This window comes from Nilaparvata lugens, chromosome 1, assembly GCF_014356525.2.
Source record: "Nilaparvata lugens isolate BPH chromosome 1, ASM1435652v1, whole genome shotgun sequence".
Classification (NCBI taxonomy): domain Eukaryota; kingdom Metazoa; phylum Arthropoda; class Insecta; order Hemiptera; family Delphacidae; genus Nilaparvata; species Nilaparvata lugens.
In genome coordinates, this window is record NC_052504.1 from 2,425,208 (window position 1) to 2,444,640 (window position 19,433).

Consider the following 19,433-nt stretch of genomic DNA (forward strand, 5'->3'; position numbering starts at 1 on the left):
TCATATACAGTTCAATAATTATTTTCTTAGTCTATATTATGTAAATTCATCTATAGTTTTGCTGTATTGTAAGCTATTGTATATAAGTGTATAAGCCAGTATATATTGTAATCTACATAAATAAAGTACTCAATCAATCAATCTCTCTCTCTTCCTTTCTTTCTGGTAGAGAGTAGTGGGAAGGATATTTTGAATATATTTCCCGAAGAATGGACATTAATGTGCAATATTGTGTCTAGTTATTCCAATTTGCTCTACTCATATCATATACAAATCAATAATTATTTTCTTGGTCTATATTATGTAAATTCATCTATAATTTTGCTGTATTGTAAGCTATTGTATATAAGTGTATAAGCCAGTATATATTGTAATCTACATAAATAAAGTACTCAATCAATCAATCAGTCTCTCACTCCCTCTCTTTTCTCATTGTTGTTCACTCGTTTATTACCTCTTTGTCACACTCATTCAGCTATCGTATCATTATGAGTCTGTAACGTTCAATCACTCATATTTTGTCTAACGTGTCTCTCTCTTTCTCACACTCTTTCTCTCTCTGTGTCTGTCTCTCTCACTCTCCCTCACTCATATTGTTAGTTACTCGTTTACTACCTCTTTGTCACACTCATTCAGCTATTGTAACGTACTGAGTTTGCATCACTCATATTTTGTCTCATTAGTTATTACTCGCTAATCGAGTACCTCTTTGTCACCTGCACATCATTAATTCACTCTCTCACTCATTCACTCACAGCTAAATCTCACTCGTTTTCTACAACCTTGTCATCTGTAGTCATTCATTTATTCTCTCATCACTATTCCTCTCTCACTTGTCTACTCATGACTAGTGAGGTCCACGTTATAATAGCAGTATTTGATCAACATTGGTGTTACTATTCATGTCTATCTTTCAACAAAGGTGATAGCGCTACCTGGATAGCTCTGCAACGTTGCCAGATGGTTTTTAACTAGTAGTTCTGTAAACAGCAGACCTCGCGTTCATTAGGTTACATCGACCTGTTGTTATGTTCTCTCAAAAATTAATAAATAATTTATCAATTTAAAATGTCTAGAAAAAATCCTGAATAAACATAGAGCTTTCTGTCCTATCGTACCGTGACGTGTCGTCCCGGAATGTGAGTGTGAGCGCTGTTATCAGGTCTGGCTGCAACTGTCTACAACGTTGATGGAAAGATACATTTTCAAGATGTTCGATATTTTTGAACAGGTAGTATTATAGTGTACTAGGCAGCTGATTTATGATGAATAATATGATTGTATAGTCTGATTTTCACTCTAATATTGGCGTATGAAGGAGGCTCTTTTTCTTTTTATATTATCCTTGAATTGCGAAATTTTCAAAAACCTTGTATATACGTCGACGCGCAATTAAAAAGGAACATACCTGTCAAATCTCATGGAAATCTATTACCGCGTTTTGCCGTAAATGCGCAACATTTAAACATTGAGAGAAATGCCAAACCGTTGTATTGAATCTTAGACCTCACTTCGCTCGGTCGACAATGTAGAAATATGATCAATTGACAAAATATTCAATCTCAATTATAGACGTGTATTATTCAATCATGGAGAGAAATATATATTCTCTTTACAAATGATTTATAATTGATCATTCTAAACAAGAATTAACAGGTCATATTCCATCAGATTCACTAGTATCAGCTACCCTCTATAATTATGACAGTGGCAAGGCAGAGAATCGGTAACGCTGTTCTATCTTTCTCCACTACCATCATTTCATGGATTTTCATGATTGAGATCAAATATTTTGTAAATTAATACATCTACATTGTTGAAAAATGATCTAGCAACAGTGCTGTGCTAGAGGAGGATAGCTCTACCTGCTTTGTCGAATGATAGACAAGGATAGCAACACCAATCAAGTGCTGCCATTATAACATGGACCTCACTATATCTCTCGCTTTAAGGCCGATGCACACTGAATTGGAGCCTAGTTGGGACTACAATGGTGAATGAGCTGGCCTAACCGGCAAACAAACAATCAGAGACTGACTATAATCAAGCCGAGCATCGCGACGCCTCAATTAAACCTTGCCTCGTTCAATGCTCACGTATCTCCTCCCTCTCTTGTTCTCCTGTTCCTCTCACTCACTCTCTCTTTCTCTCTCTCACTCTCTCCTCGTTGAACACAAGAATAAAGGAGTCTGAATCACTCCCTCTTATCCTCTCACTCTCTCTCTCCCACACCCTCTCTCCTCCTCTCTTATCATCTTCTACACTCTTCCTCTCCTCCTCTTCATCAACTATTCTCTTCTTGTATTATCCCGGAAGGGATTTTCTCCAAAATGTGACACATTTGAGAGCTAGAAAACTAAGAGAGATATCAGAAAATGTAACGGATGAAACTTGTAGGCTAATTTGTAAGCTTTTTTTTGTATTCGACAAAAACTTTCCAAAGTCGCATATTGTTTGAGATATTTGTAAAATACTAGAATATGATACTCTCAAACCACCTCCAACCCCTTGGAATATGGGGTAGGAGTGAGGACGTTTGATATGTTCACCCCTTACTATCCTTAAAAGAGGTGCTTGATCAAAAATTGTGTTCAAACTTCTCCCTCTATACCATATTTTGTGCGTTTGTTGCCTGGACTAATGTATCAACTAGAAATTTGAATTTAATTGATTCATAAACAAATTTAAGGGCACGTACGTTTAATCACGATTATACTTTGATCGAGATTAGCGCTAACCGATGCATTTTGGTTGCACAAAACAGAAATTCCAAGCGATAACGCCGATTAAAGTAACCGGCGTAAAAAGACTTTAATTATGTTTAATTAATAGTAATTATAATAATAATAATAATAATAATAATAATAATAATTTATTAGTCAAGAAACAGGATGTCACAATTTGACATATAGGCCAGTCAATATAACAGTAAAACACTCAGTCAATACAAATACTGTCAATAAAAAACAATACAAAGTCACATTTACAATAAAAACATGTATGGTATATTAATCCTATTCATATAACAGTAATATTAATAAATTCTAAATATTGAAATCTTCTACATCCATTTTCATGTCGATAAACTCTTCAACTGAGTAAAAGGGGTTTTTCAAGAGAAATATTTCTAAAATCTTTTTGAACCTCCTGTGATTAAGTTGCCTCACCTCAATAGGAGGCCTATTCATCAATTTAATTGCAACATTCGAGGGACTTTGATCAGTTTTATGCAGTCTGCTTCGTGTTATATTGAGCGTCCGATTGGATCTTGTATTATAAGAATGAATTGCATTTCTCAACTCCATTTTCTCTGGATTTGCTTTCAGGAATAGTAAGCATTGCCATATATATAATGAATATAGAGTTAGAATTCGAAGACCTTTATAAATATCTCAACAATGTTCCCGATTCCGCGCCCTGGCGATGACTCTGACAGCCCTTTTCTGCATTATGAAAATGTCTTGTGCTTGTGAAGAACAGCCCCAGACTATAAGGCCATATGAAATGTGTGAATGAAAAATACCAAAATAAGCCTGACGTAGTCCATGTTGGTCCAGCTCCTCACATAATCGTTTAAGGGCAAACACACCGCTGCTCAACCTACTTTTCAGAACAGCAATGTGTTGTGCCCAACTTAGAGTAGGGTCAATAATTATTCCTAGGAATTTCTGCTTCTTACCAGTATCATTTGTTGCTGATCCCTTTTTGAGCCTAAAAGTGACTGTTGTGGTTTTGGCTTTGTTGAGGAACAGTTCGTTGGCATTCAACCAAGTTTGCACCGACTCCAGATTCCTCTCTGCCAGTGCAACAGCTTGAGCATCATTTTCATGCTTATTAAGAACTGTGGTATCATCGGCATACATGAAGATTTTTGTTGGGACATTTATGCTAAGATCATCAATCATGATCAGAAAAAGCACTGGACCCAATACAGACCCCTGAGGCACACCACACTCCACAGGCAAAACGCGAGAGTTGTCACCATTCACGGAGACGTACTGCACTCTGCCTCGCAAATAGGAAGAAAATAGCTCAAGAGCAGGTCCCTCAACATGAAGGTGTTTCAATTTCGTCAGGAGGATATCATGTGACACACAATCGAATGCACGACTGAGGTGTCCATTAACACCATTTTAACGGTGATTAGTTGACGCAAGTAAAAATTTGGTTGCACAAAGGTGCAACCTCGGAAAATTACGCCGGTTAAACTAATGGATGTAAAAGATTTTCAACAGGCCATTCACGGGGAATTGAATCCAACTAATGCTGATTAGGTACCTACTGATAGCTGTCATCCAATTAGTTTTTGGTGAAAAAAAACTACAGAACTCAAAGTATGAGCTGAATATATGAATGAATTTCATCTGTTGATAAAATAGAAAAGTGTATTTAGCTAATATTAGCATTCAAAATTAGATTCTGATTTTTGAGTTTATTTTTCGATCTGGTTCGTCTGCAGATAGCACTTGACACTGGCGACAGACAGAACATTTTTATTTTTAGGCGCTTGCCTACTATTAGTAAATTGGTCACCGACCGCTTCAATGACATAACCTCAATTTTGTGCCATTTGTTCAGAATAATAACATCTTTCGGTTAAATTAAGTATTTCCGGATTGTTACACCGTTAAAATCTTGGTTAGTTAAGCAGAAAACTTAATCCTGATTGAAAACTAATCGATCTTTGTGGAACAGAAATGAATCCGTAGAACTAACGCTGATATTTTAACTGACGTTATTGTCCAAATTTAACAGACGTACGTGCAACTGGCCCTAACAATCTATTAACTCATTTGTAAATGACTCATGCTAACCCCGGCAAACAGACTGTTTGTGTTTACTACAGTTATTTGATTGACTCATTCACAGCGTTACAGTGTCACAAATCCTACGTTAACATAGGGCTAAAAGTTTACTGATCAATCACTGATCAATCACTGATCAATCACTGATCAATCACTGATCAATCACTCTCACATTGACTACTTTGTTGAAATGCGGTACAGTTTTCCGCATGTCCGCCCATTTTCGGCGGACCAAACAGGGATTGCGGTTTTGAGCCGCACTTCAAAAGATAAGCTCAACTTATAAATAGAACGAGTTCCGCAATCCCATACGAGCACCGAAGCTATTGACATGGGCGGATAGTTCCTATAGATAAAGCTGGTTCAGTTTGTTTGGGTCCTATCAATTGCAGTATTGACTGCGTTGACTGCTTTATGATGTTCACGATAATATTGATCTTATAGTGAGGTCCACGTTATAATGGCAGTGGAGAAAGATGGGGGAACAGTGTTGCAGATTCTCTGGATTGCCACTGACTTCTATAGAGGATAGATAGCTGATACCTGTATATCTTATGTGATATTAACTGTCCATTCTTGTTTAAAATAATATATTTAATTTTATTTCTCAGAAAAATAATATTATTGACCGAAGCGAAGCTGAGCTCTTAGTTTCGACTCGATCGGCGTTTGTTTGTACCGCAGTTACAGTCGCAGCTTTTGTTCGATTTGGATGAAATTTGGTATACAAGCTCTTTGAAACAAGGCGCAGAAACGTATGTGTAACGACTTTTGGTAAGACCTCCGGCTTTTTTGTAATATTTAAAAAACCGCAGAATAGCCTCAAAAGTATCTTTGAAGATACAGCTACTCATGTTCCTACTTTTTCGTAAAACAATAGATGACATGGCTAGATCTTCACAATAATATACTGTACTTACTGGCCCTTCTCATTAGATTGAGAGTTGTATTCATGAGCGAGGTCTACTGTTCACAGAACTACTAGTCTATTGACCAAATGATAAATTTTCTCAATTGAGACTTAAATTTCGTTTATCGCTTATATCTCCAAATTGTTTAAAAACGACCTGGCAACGTTGTGGAGCTAGAAAATGGTAGCGCTATCTACTGTGTTGAATGATAGACAAGGATAGCAACACCAATGTCAATTAAATACTGCCATTATAACGTGGACCTCACTCTAGCAATATTGTTGAATTATTGCTGTATTAAGTTGAGATGAGTTGATATATCAATTTGTGAATTTCCAAAATCACTATGTTGGTGATGGAAGTGAGTGAGCGAGTTCATGTGTGTGGGACTGTGTCAAAATTATGACTCAGCTGTTGATCTTTTGTAATCATTCATTCAATCAGGTACTTAGTGCCGGTTGCAAAAAAGCCGGGTTTTTTCTCAATCCTTATTAATTCCAGTAGATCAATCTTTTTGAAGTGGTTTTCTCTGATTTGGTTCACGTGAAGTTAATGAGGATTAAAATTTAACCGGCTATTGTGCAATTGGGCCTTTGTGAGGGATATATCTGCATTCTTCTGTGGATTAATCTCAATTCACTGAATGTTATTATAATAATTTCTTCTTTCGTAATAAATTTTTTATGCTTTTGTACTCCAGAGCGAAGCTCGGTCTCCGATATTGTTGTTTAACCAGCTGAAATCATGTGTCAGCTCATGAATGTGAGATAGCTCCCAAATAGCTTCAGCTGATCTGTTATGAATCGAAGAATGGAAAAACTGTAGTAATATTGCATGCAAAGAATACTCCAGCTGACTAAATGATATATCACAACAATTTTTTTCCACTGCATGTTATTTGTTATATCCTGAAAAAGGGCAAAGGAGTTGATTAATTTTGTTGTACAACGTACTTGATCTGTGAAAAGGGTCGTACAATATGTGTTCAAAATTTGAAGCTTATTGGTGAATTCTTTCTCAAATTATTGTAGAGCATACACACAGATGGACAACGACTTTGGCATTGAGTCAAAAGTGAGAACTCGCTAACGCTCGTTCAAAAACCATAGATCCTGTTCATACAAGATGGAATAGTTCTATATAACTGAGTTATGGGTTGGGGATAATTTAAAAATAATTAGGCCTACCGTAGTACTATCCTATTATATTGAGCGATCAGTTTCTGTATATTTATATCTGGTTACTTTTATATCTGGTTATTTATGTTCAACGGATCTCGGAAACGGCAAATAATTCTTTGGATAACTCGCTGAACGAAATTAAAAGGATAATTCATCCTTGGAAAACAGATGATAATTTCGTCGTCTCTCGATAACAGAAGATGTGTGTGCCTGTTTGGGAGAGAGACAGAATTATTTCCAGCTGTGTAATCATAATCAATCAGCGAGAAATTTCATCTACTTAGACAATTCAATCGACTTGATCAACATTGATGGTTGTATGTTGGTACTGATTCATTCATTCAGTTGGCAACAAGAGAAGGAAGTGCGGGCCAAGCCAGGGTGAATCATTATGAGGTCATGTATGACCTGAACTGTTTTGTCTTCTTGTCTATGTCTACATGTCTATTTGTCTAATTAATAAACAACTTGTCAAATTACTTATCGTCTACTTATCCAACAACACACAACAAACATAATCTGATTTGTTGACATGACATGATTATCCTCCTAAACAAGAGTAAATCACAATTTTCAAAGTTGATAATTATTCATGGAAATTTTGAGTGATTAGTGAGTGTTATTTTGTTATTCAATTTGGTTTGTGAATAATCTCAATTGTAAATTTTTTGTTTTTAAATGTTTGAACTGGAAATTGAACCTGAATTCAAGTGTATGGAACATATAACCCACTTTCTGGACTATTTATAGTGTATGAATCAAAATTCGGGAGAGAAACAGTTTTGGGCTGTGCCTGTTAGTACTTCCCCAATCATTTTTAAGAATTGTGTTCGGTTTATCAGAAGTCAATAAATAAATAACGAGCGGAGCTCGATTGCCCGATATTTATAATAATTATATTTATTCGGAATAATTATTATTCAGAACAGTGGAAATTTGATTACTTATCAGAAAACGTTTCTTCTATCCACGCTGATAAAATTTACAGATTGAAAGGAACCAGTAATTGTCTCAATATATATCCAGAAGAGTGAGAATATTCGATCCATTATCAGAAAACCCTCTTGTTATTCATGCTGATTGATGAACAGAATGAACCAATTCATCAGCAGGCCAACCCCAATTCATTCGGCCGGCAACCTAAAAACCCACAATTCAGAACACAACTCAATAAAATCCTTGCCAAAAAAACACACTCAATTTCTTCCACCCCAATAGTCAGTCGACCCACGTTTCAAAAAAAGTCGACCAAATTGCAGTCGATCATGACGAACAAGTGGCCAAATCTGTCCCGCTGTTTTTTCGTATCGCGCTTTTTTATTTGTGGGGCAGACTGTTTCGCTTTTACTCTACCTTGTCCTCTTCCAACTCCTACCTCCACCATTCCTCCTCCTCCTCATCCACAACCAATTCTTCCTCTTCCCTCCCTCCTCTTTCAACAGCTACTACTCTACTTCTGATCATCACTTCTTCTCCGTCATTTACTACTTCCCACTTCATTCGCTTTCTTATCTTCTCCGATATCATCCTTTCCCTTCACCACCTCTTCACCACCTCCTTCTTCTTATTCCTCTCCACCTCCCACCACTCCTCCTCCCACTTTCCTCCTCCTCAAACTATCATCTACCCCTCTACTCTTCTCACCACGTCCACTACTTCGCTATTTTCCACTTTCCTCTCATATAAGCTCTCTCGTTTCATCCTTATCCTCCTCCTCTCCTCCTTTATCGTCTCACCCTCCTCCTACACCTCCCTCTTCTACTCCTCCGCTTCCTCCTCCATCTCCCACTTTACCAACTCCTCTTCTGCTACTCCTCCTCTTCCCACTCTACCATCTACTTCCATGCTCCTCATCACGACTACTTTGTCATTTTTCACTTCCCTCTTCATTCGCCTCTTCCTTCTTCTCCCACCCACTTCTCCTTCTTCTTCTCCATCAACCATCCTTCTCTTCTATCCCATTCTCTACTTTACATCTTCACTATTTCTCTATTTCCTCATCTCTACTTATTTCACCTCTCCTTTTCCTTTCCCCTCTCCCTTCTTCACCATCTTTTTCACTTCCTCATCCTCTTCATAATTCCATCACCACATCTATTTTCATTCAATCATTCATATATTCACTCATCAGCTCTTTTTTCCATATTATTATTCTTCTACCTCTTTCTTCTCTTTTTTCTCTGTCTCTCATCTCATCACCTCCTCACTCTCAATCGAATGGTGGATCAGTTTGTGGGGCTGAAGTGATGTTGAAATCGTGGGAGAGTGCAGTGCTGGATGCATTTGTCAATAGCATCAGCTGCATACGTTGTGAGGGAGTCATTCATCATTATCATCATCATCATCATCATCATCATCATCATCATCATCATCATAATCATCATAATCATCACCATCATCACCCTCATCATTATCTGGTATCAGCTGGTGGATTGCAGATCACATGGTGTTGACAAAAAATCTGGTGTGGCGCACTCACATAGCTTTCCTTGCCGTTATGAAATCAAATTATTGATCACCTGAAGCTAGTGTTCACGCGCATCTCATGTCTACTATTCAAAGATCTGAGCCAGTTGGTGACAGGACAATAACGCTGGGGGCACACGAGGTCTGCTATCTCTTCATAGTGAATGATTTAATAGAACCAACAGTTTGCAATTGGATAATTACATTTTCTCGAATTTCGAGCTTATTTTCAGTTTTAGGTAAAAATTTTACTGAACATTTTTGTAGGGATTTCCAGGCCTTATCTTTTCCACTGAAAAATTTTCGTTTAATAGTATCTGGAGCCTGATAATTGTAAACCGAAAATCAAACTTCTTATAGACGGGTTGAGCTCCTGAAACTTTTACAGATATGGGACTCGTGGCAGTTGATAGAGCTTATCAATGATTATCTCAGGTATAAATTTGATCAAAATCGTTGGAGCCATTTTCGAGAAAATCGCGGTAAACCTTGTTTTTGACAACATTTTCGCCATTTTAGCCGCCATCTTCAATTGAAAATAGAATGAAAAAGGATAAATAAATGAATGAAATGATTGAACATGATGAATTAATATTAACAGGAATATTTATCCTTATAAAAGAGCTATTGCAGTTTTTCTTGATTGAATCCTACTACACTGATATTGAGTTCCCATTTCTCGAGTATATCTAAATGAGCAATATTTTATTACAGTTTTCCTTGATTCTAGCCTTAGTTTTTTTCCCTCCGGTACTCAAATTTCGGTTTTTAGAGGTTCAACACATGTGTAAAACAAAATTCATATTCAAAATCCATAATTCTTCAAGAATTGTAGCAAATCAATCTCAAAAGTATATGCTAATGAACAATTATTACAGTACTTCTTGATTCAATTATGAATATTCTTTTAGTTTTTTAGTTTTTCCATCTTGAGTATAATATGCAAATGGACAATTCATCACAGATTTCTTGATTCGAGCCACATATTTTCACCCTCCAGTACACCAATCGTGATTCCTACCAATCCAACACATGTGTACAACAAAAAATTCAAATCGAAAGTCCAAACATCACCTCGCCAAATTTTCAGCACTCCATTTGCAGAATTTTTCATGACGCCGGCCTGAATTTTTCAAGCGTTTGGAGCGGTGGTTTGTATTGTGAAATCTACAGCTTTTTGCCGGCATTAAAAATTCTGCCGCGCTCACTGAAATGTGCATCTCTGCTCCTACATTATTGAAATAACGGTGATAGGCCCATTCCAACCCTGAGTTATTAGCAACTGATGCTCATAAATTATGAATAAAAATGCAAGCGGTTTCTGTAAAATGAGTGCGTGTTTTGGGAGAGAGAGCTAGTGAGTGTGTGTGTATGTTTTGCTGAGTATCTGGTGTGGAGAAGAGAGGAGGAAGAAATAAAAATAATTTTACAATAAAGAAACACAATAAGGAAAAATATAAACAAAGTCCAACGTACATGGGAATAAAATTTATTGGTTGTCTCCCAGGTTGCATAAGACATGAACCTGATAGATCAAAATTTAAGGAATTGCTGAGAGCATATTTGATGGATTTAGCATGCTACAGTATAAAAGATTTTACTGTAAAAAATGAATTTTATACAGTCACTAATTTCTCTTTATAGCTTTAAGTTAGTTTCTAGTTTTTGACATTTTCATGTATGTTCTGGAAAGAAATAAATGATTGATTGAAAAAAAAGTAAAAATGAGTTGGAGAGAGAGAGTGTGAGAAAGAAAGCAGGGGAGAGAGATGGTGTCAGATGAGAGGGAGAGTGTGTGAGACAGTGTTTGTGAAGATTTCTTTTTGCTGATTATCTGGAGTGTAAAAGAGTGAAATGACTTCCACCTGCAGAGAGGTCCACGTTACAATGGCAGTGTTTGATTAGCAATGGTATTGCTATCCTTGTCTATCATTCAACAAAGCGGATAGTGCTCTCTCTTTCTCGCTTTGCTCTGTTACCAGATCGTCTTCTAACAATGTAAAATTAATAATCAATTAACAAAATATTTCATCTTAATCATGAAAATACATTATGAAATAATTTATTGAAAAATATGATTTCTTGCTTGATGAAATATAATTGATTATTTTAAACGGGAATGTACAGTTAATATTACATCAATAAACCTGTATCAGCTACCGTCTATAGAAGGCATTGACAAGACAAAGGATCGGCAACGTTGTTCTGTTATCTTTCTACACTGCCATTATATCGTCGATCTCTTTAGAAGTCCAGTTTTAGTTCGAGGTTATAGAATATTCACCGCTTGAAATACTACTTTATTCAGAACATTATTCTATATTCATAGATGGCATTTTCAATTGATTTTGTTAAAAATCTAGAATCGAATCAGGTAAGCGAGGATAAAAAAATCTGGTGTGGTACACTCACACAACTTTCCTTGCTCATATTTCAAACTACGATCACACTTCTGTATATGTGTATATATAATACTTTTCAGTACAGTACTTTTTCCTTTGTGTGAATTGTGAAATTCGATGATTTTTTTTAGTCGTCATTCTTTTAAAGTCGTCAAAACAGCTGTTTTACAGATGAAATATATCGACTATAGGTTCTTTTTATGAACTGCGCTACCTACCTACCTCATGCACGAGAAGGAGGTTACTAAGTCCATTTCTCAAGGATGGGGTGGACCCCCCATTAGTTTTCCAGAAAGGAGACTCATGCCAGTTGATAGAGCTGATAAATATCTATACAGGTTATGAATTTGAAGAAAATCGGTCAACTTATTTTTGAGAAAATCGTGAAAAACATGGTTTTTTAGTGATTATCCGCCATTTTTCTCAAGAGTATTACGGAGCTCCTGCAATTTTCCCAGAAATGAGACTCATGTCAGTTGATAGGGCTTATAAATAGCTATCCATGATATAAATTTGAAGAGAATCGTTACAGCCGTCTTCGAGAAAACTGTGAATAACATGGTTTTTTAGTGATTATCCACCATTTTTCTCAAGAGTATTACGGAGCTCCTGCAATTTTCCCAGGAATGAGACTCATGTCAGTCGATAGGGCTTATAAATAGCTATCCATGATATAAATTTGAAGAGAATCGTTGGAGCCGTTTTCGAGAAAACCGTGAATAACATGGTTTTTTAGTGATTATCCGCCATTTTTCTCAAGAGTATTACGGAGCTTCTGCAATTCTTCCAGAGATGAGACTCATGTCAGTTGATAGGGCTTATAAATAGCTAGCTATTCATGGTATAAATTTGAAGAAAATCGTTGGAGCCGTTTTCGAAAAAACTGTGAAAAACATGTTTTCTAGTTGTTATTATTATGCCATTTTTTCCGCCATTTTGAATTCAATTTTATTCAATTTCTTATTGTCGGATTCTCATGGTATAAGGACCTTGAGTTTGAAATTTCGAGTCAATTGGTTGATTAGGAATGAAGTTATCGTGTTCACAGACACACACACACAGACACACACACACACACAAACACACACACACACACCACACACACACACACACAACACACACACACACACACACAACACACACACACACACACACACAGACCAATACCCAAAAATCATGTTTTTGGACTCAGTGGACCTTGAAACCTATAGAAAACTTGAAATTAGGGTACCTTTATTTTGTTTGGAAAGCAATACTTTCCTTACCTATGGTAATAGGGCAAGGAGAGTAAAAATGAGGTAGCAGAAATCAGAGCCTACACAATAAATCAAGCGAGACCAATGACAGTGAGAAGCGAGGATGGAAATCACAAGTCCAGTATCATCTGGTGTTGGCAACTGAAAATTCACAAATGTGCGCGTGGTTGTGAAGCCGCGTGCGAGAGACACCCCTTGATTGGACAACAATACAGAGCACAGAGTAATAGCGTAATAGAGTGCACAGTGCATAGATGCATACAGCAATAGAGTGCACATTGCTCAGAGTACAAAAGCATATAGAGAAGTTGATGTTATAATGGAAGTGAAGGAAGATTTTCATCTTCTTCTCCATCATGCCTTTCTACTTCTCCTCCCACTACTTCACCCCTCCTTTCCCTCCTCTTCTTCACTTTCTCCACCTTCTACTCTTTCTAATTCTTCTAATCCTCATTTTTCTCCTGCCTATATTCATAAATCCTCAAGAAAATTACTTGTTACAAATTCATTCTACTCTATAGAAGAATTTACAACAGGAATAGGTAGAATAAATGATTAATATGAACTATTGAATGAAATAGTTAATCATATAATGTAGCCTTATTAGGAGTGAACTTTTTCGAACTTTAATTGTCTATATTGATTTTATTAATTTGTTACCATTGATTTTCTTAATTATTGTGACGAAATTATTGTTTGATCATGTATTGTAATCGTATAATAGTATATGACGTAGCAAGGACGAGAAGGATCCTTTTGCACTCGAGAATGATGTTTCTAGTCGAGGCATTAGCCGAGACTAGAATTTCATTCAAGCACTGCAAAAGACATTCACGTCCAAGTAACGTACACTATGTTTTGTCATAATAATCTAAAGAAGAATAATTGAGAAATAGAAAACATTACTTGATTGTGCTGACGTAACTACATGCATTCTATAAAGATAACCTAATTTACAAATTCCGAATCAGGAATTTCGTGGAAGTTTATAAAACTTCCACTTGGAGCGCTGAAGGTGGTTTTTTGTAGCAGTTTTTCTGTTCCTTTTTCGGAACTAGGAAACATACTCGACTGTAGAGAAAACATATGGTTTCATTACAGTAGAGTATGCTGTAATGAGAATCATATGTTTATTTGTTCTGCAAACAGCTTTTTACCGGATTGAAACATAGAGAACAGCTGATGACTGGATGACTATGCCAAATTACTTTGTGACTATACGCCTTTATGTATACGCATTGTATCTTCAGGCTGAATAAAACGATTGATTGATTCTCTTTTCCCTACATGTATAATTTACTAGCAGGTAGCCCGTGCTCCGCAAGGGTCTATTTAAAAACGTGACAAACTGAAATTTGACGTAATGAAATCTTGAAGGATTGAAAACAGACTTTTAACCATCCTCGGTTAATATTGAGAATCAATATTGTGAGCAATATGTGGATGGCAGGATAAACCTCCACCAAATATGTAAGCAAGATGTGCCTTCACTGAATATGTAAGGGTGGGAAAATGAAAAACAAGAAAAGAACGTACAGGTTTTGATATTTAAAACAAACAATAAATTATTTGTACAAAATTAGAATTAGAATTAGAAAATAACGAAATAATAATAAACAGATGAATATTTCAAGGGCTACTCGCTTTGCTGCTACTGAAGATTCATTTGTTGTGGTTATGAAAAATTTAAAACAATGACTCAGTAGTCACCTACCTTTATGAAAATGGCTTCCCAATTTGGCATCCACTGGTTGAAACGCGACGTTAATTATTGATTAAAAATAAAAAAAAACTGATCTAATAAAGTGGGTTCAGATCCCTTCCTATTCAATAATACAATTCTCTTTAAACTGCCCGAACTGTGACAGGAAAACTGTATTATAAAACAAGAACAAAATTTATCCCCTTCACCAGAACAGCCGGACTTTACTCACAGTCCTATCGAACGAGCTCACACACCACACAAAAGTAAAATTTTGGGTATTAATATATAACTCAGTCAATGCCAAGCATGAAGCCATTTCAAATACATATTTTTATCAGTCGCACAAGCGAGCACGTTTGTTATCAAAAACAAAAGAGAAGCTACAATAATTTTGATAACAAATGAAATAAACAATCTTTCTGTCGATGACAAAAATGGTTCAAAGACAAAAACACTGTTCATTAAACTTTTCTAAATAAAAACTCTAAAATCCTGATCAATATGAGATAAATATATGATTCATATATATGTCCCATATGACCAGGTGACAATATGAAAAATTTCAAGTTAATCAGTCCAGTAGTTCAGACATGATGATGCGTCAAACATAATTTTCGTATGACAGAGAGAGAGATTGATTGATTGATCAATTGATTTAATTCTCTATTTTGAGAGAGAGTGGATGAGAGAGAGAGAGAAAGAGGAAGAGGGAGAAATTGGAAATTCAATGAGTGAGAGGGTGTTACAGAAAGAGTTTAGGAGAGAGAAAATCGTTTGTTACAGTTTGCAATGTAGCTACTAGCTTCGCACCCGGCATATATAGCACTGAATGAAACAGTTAATTGATGGCCACACTTTATTCAAGCCACGCGGCGTAGAGATTTTGCTGATTTTCACTTTTTTTGTGAAACCGTGATGCCCGCAAATCACGAGCCCTTTCGGTTTAAAAAACCGAGTCGAATTTGGAGCTTCAGAGTGAGAGAGTGTGAGTGTGTGTGTGTGTGTGAGAGAGAGAGAGTGATTAGATTAGAACTCTTCATTCATTACATCATGATCATCATTGGCTCGACAATCCAAAGCGGATCCTGGCCTCCTCCAACATTTGCCTCCATTCTATTCTATCCATGGCAGCACGCCTCCAATTCCTGACCCCAACAACTCCGGCAACTGCATCCATCCACCTCAACCTTGATCTACCAGGAAGTCTCCTACCTTCCATGTTGTAAGCCAATGGCCCATATGAATGAAACCAGAGCAAGGAGCATAAGGTTTTGCTCATGAGCAGAAGGTAGAAGCAAAAGCATTTGCTCATTTTTATATGAATAATCTTTACCTTTTTCTCTCACCTCATGCTCCTAAACTATGGAGCAAATGCTCACGTATTTGAGAGATTTTTTATCAGCTGACTCGTTTTTGTAGCCTTAGTTTGTTTTTATAGCTCACGGAAGCGCTAAATATGCAAATAGGGTTCACCGCTTGTGTTTGCGTCGTCTGCTCTGTTTTCTATTTATGAATAGAGTTTTAGGTTAGTTGAGTTTAGAATTTTGAAATAATAGCCAGAAAAAATGTCATCTCTATAATAATATTCAGCATATTCTTATAATATCAATAGCCTTCTTATAATCGCCTTCACTTTCATCTTCTTAAATAACTATTTCCTATTTTGTGATGGCTATCTTTAAAAGAGGTAGCTCTACCTTTTGTATTTATTTTTTTTAGGGATAATGATGATGATATATATCATGGTTGAATCTAAAAAGAGTTTTATAGTTCTCAACTATTGGTTGTGATCGTATCTGGTATAGTTTCCTCTCCCTCATACGAATTAGTTGAACCATTTTACTATGAGCAAAAGGTGATAAGCTGCTCTAGACTAGACTCACCTTTTTTGAAGCATTTGCTTCAAAAGTTGAGCAAATAATGCTCTAGTTTATTCATACAATTTTGAGCAAAAGCTTTTACTTTTGAGCAAATGCTCAAATTATTTTTTCGATGAGCATGAGCAAAAGGTTTTGCTCACGTTTATTCATAGAAAATGAAGCAAATGCTTCATATTTTAGAAGTACAAGCAAATGCTCAACTTTATTCATATGGCCCATTATCTTTTTTGGTGGAAATGACTCATCAGCTCTTACAACATGGCCTGCCCACCTGAGCCTACCTACTCGGATAAGAACCAGCACATCATTATGTAATTTATTTCGTAATTTATTATGTAATTTTATATGCATATATTGTAATTTAATGTATTTTTTGGAAGAATAAATTTCAATTTCAATTTCAAAACATCAGTGTGACCATACACGTTGTACACATCACGGTTCCTTCTCCTGCACCTGCACCTCACTCCATCCAACAGCGCCCCTCCGAAAATTCTGCGGAGAATTATCATTTTACTATTCTTTCAAATATGCAATTCATTACATTCATTACAATGTTACAATATACATCAATTTATCACGTATACTGACTCATTACTCACTTATAAGTATTATAGCTTACATTTCAGTAGAGTATGAATTTACTAAATGTAAACTGAAATAATAATTAACGAACTGTACTGTATCAAATAAATATGCAATTCATAATAATCACTATTGGATATTATTGTTAGGGAGAAAGAGATTGATTGATTTGATTGAGTACTTTATGTAGATTACAATATATACTGGCTTATACACTTATATACAATAGCTTACAATACAGCAAAATTATGGATGAATTCAAAAAATATGAATTAAGAAAATAATTATTGAGCTGTATATGATATGAAAAAAAAACAATTTGTATTAACTATAGATAAAAAAATAATATTGTTATGCATCTACATAAATTGGCGGAGCTTTAGACATATCAATGTCCATTCTTTGGAAAGAATATTCTAAGTATTCTTCCCACTAACTTTCTACAAAAAGAGAGAGAGAGAGAGTGTGTGAGCGAGAGTAACTGAGTGAGAGTGAGTGAGTAGCAGACAAAAAATGTTTAAGGAAAACAGAAGATGGTGAAATGGATAAAATGGTTTTAAAGAGTATATTGGAGAGTAAATTAATGTAAACATGGAATGGAGAGACATGATTGTGAAAGAGAGAGAAAAGAAAATAATCTGGTGTGGCGCACTCACACAACTTTCCTTGCCGTTAAAAGTTGCTAGAAAATTGATCACCAGACGCTAGTGTTCCCGCGCATCTCAAGTCTACTACTATTCAAAGATCTGAGCCAGCTGGTGACAGGACAATAACGCTGGAGACACACGAGGTCTGCTATCTCTTTATAGTGAATGATTAAATAGAATCAAATAGAGTCAACAGTTAGCAATTGAAATAATCACATTTTCTCGAATTTCGAGCTTATTTTCAATTTCAGGTGAAAATGTTATTGAACATTAATTGTAGAGATTCTCATGCTCAATCTTTTCCATTCAAAATTTTTTGTTTAAATGGTATCTGAAGCCTGATAATTGAGAATCTAAAATCAAACTTTGCATAGATGGGGCGGAGCTCCTGAAATTTTTACAGATATAGGACTTGTGACAGTTGATAGAGCTTATCAATAACTATTCTAGGTATGAATTTGATCAAAATCGTTGGAGCCGTTTTCGATAAAATCGCGAAAAACCCTGTTTTTGACAACATTTTCGCCATTTTAGCCGCCATCTTGAATCGCATTGGATCGAAATTGTTCGTGTCGGATACTTATAGTGTAAGGACCTTAACTTACAAACTTCAAGTCATTCCGTTAATTGGGAGATGAGATATCGTGTACACAGACGCACATACACTCATACACACACCCACACACATATACAGACCAATACCCAAAAACCACTTTTTTGGACTCAGGGGACCTTGAAACGTATAGATATTTACTAATTGGGGTACCTTAATTTTTTTCCGAAAGCAATACTTTCCTTACCTATGGTAATAGGGCAAGGAAAGGAAAAAGATGGGATGAGGCAGATTAAGGGTGGGAGAGTGAGAGAGAGATCAAGTGAGTGGTCCGAAGAGGGAGAGATCGAAAAAGGACGAGAGAGAGATCACAACCAACCATTCCAGTAATGAATGGTCCTAACTCGATGATGCAAATTACTATATTGTCAGCATTGGTTATATGGTAAGCATTGATGTCATATATGACGATCACTGACAGAATCTCATCATGATGTGATCGTATTTATGGGGTTTGGTTGGTGAGCGACTAATTGCGTTTTTTTCAGGGGTTTTTCACGAGGTTTTCCAGGGGTTTTCCACCGTATTTTTGTACATTCACCTACATACTATCCTGATGTATGCCACTGGATTATTAACACAACAGAGGTGAACTGTATTTGTCCTTTAAACACCTGTTTGACCTTGATATTTGTTTGTTCTTGGGGAAGATGTGGGTATTATAGTGAGGTCTACGTTACAATAGCAAATGAGAAAGATAGGATAACAGCGCTGCCGATTCTCTGCTTTGCCACCGCCTTCTGTAGCTGATAATGATGTAGAACTGTTAATCAATGTTAATCGAATACTGCAATTATAACGTGAACTTCGCTATCTTGTATGTATTAGTGTGGTATTTCAAAAGTTTTATAAATATAGATATTATTATCATCTTCATCATCATCATCATCATATCATTACATAGGGTGATTTTACTTTCCTTGCCCTATTCTATATTCTATACATTTCAAGGTCCCCTGAGTCCAAAAAACGGGTTTTGGGT

At 36.1% G+C, this 19,433-nt stretch overlaps 1 protein-coding gene across 1 annotated transcript in view; it reads right to left on the reverse strand.

The window, feature by feature from the left end:
* Positions 1-19,433, reverse strand: part of LOC111044970 (runt-related transcription factor 1-like) — a 106,967-nt gene that overhangs the window by 58,818 nt on the left and 28,716 nt on the right. Inside the window, 1 exon segment of the mRNA XM_039426948.1 lies at positions 3,680-4,009. Within this exon segment, the coding sequence (XP_039282882.1) occupies positions 3,680-4,009 (330 nt within the window).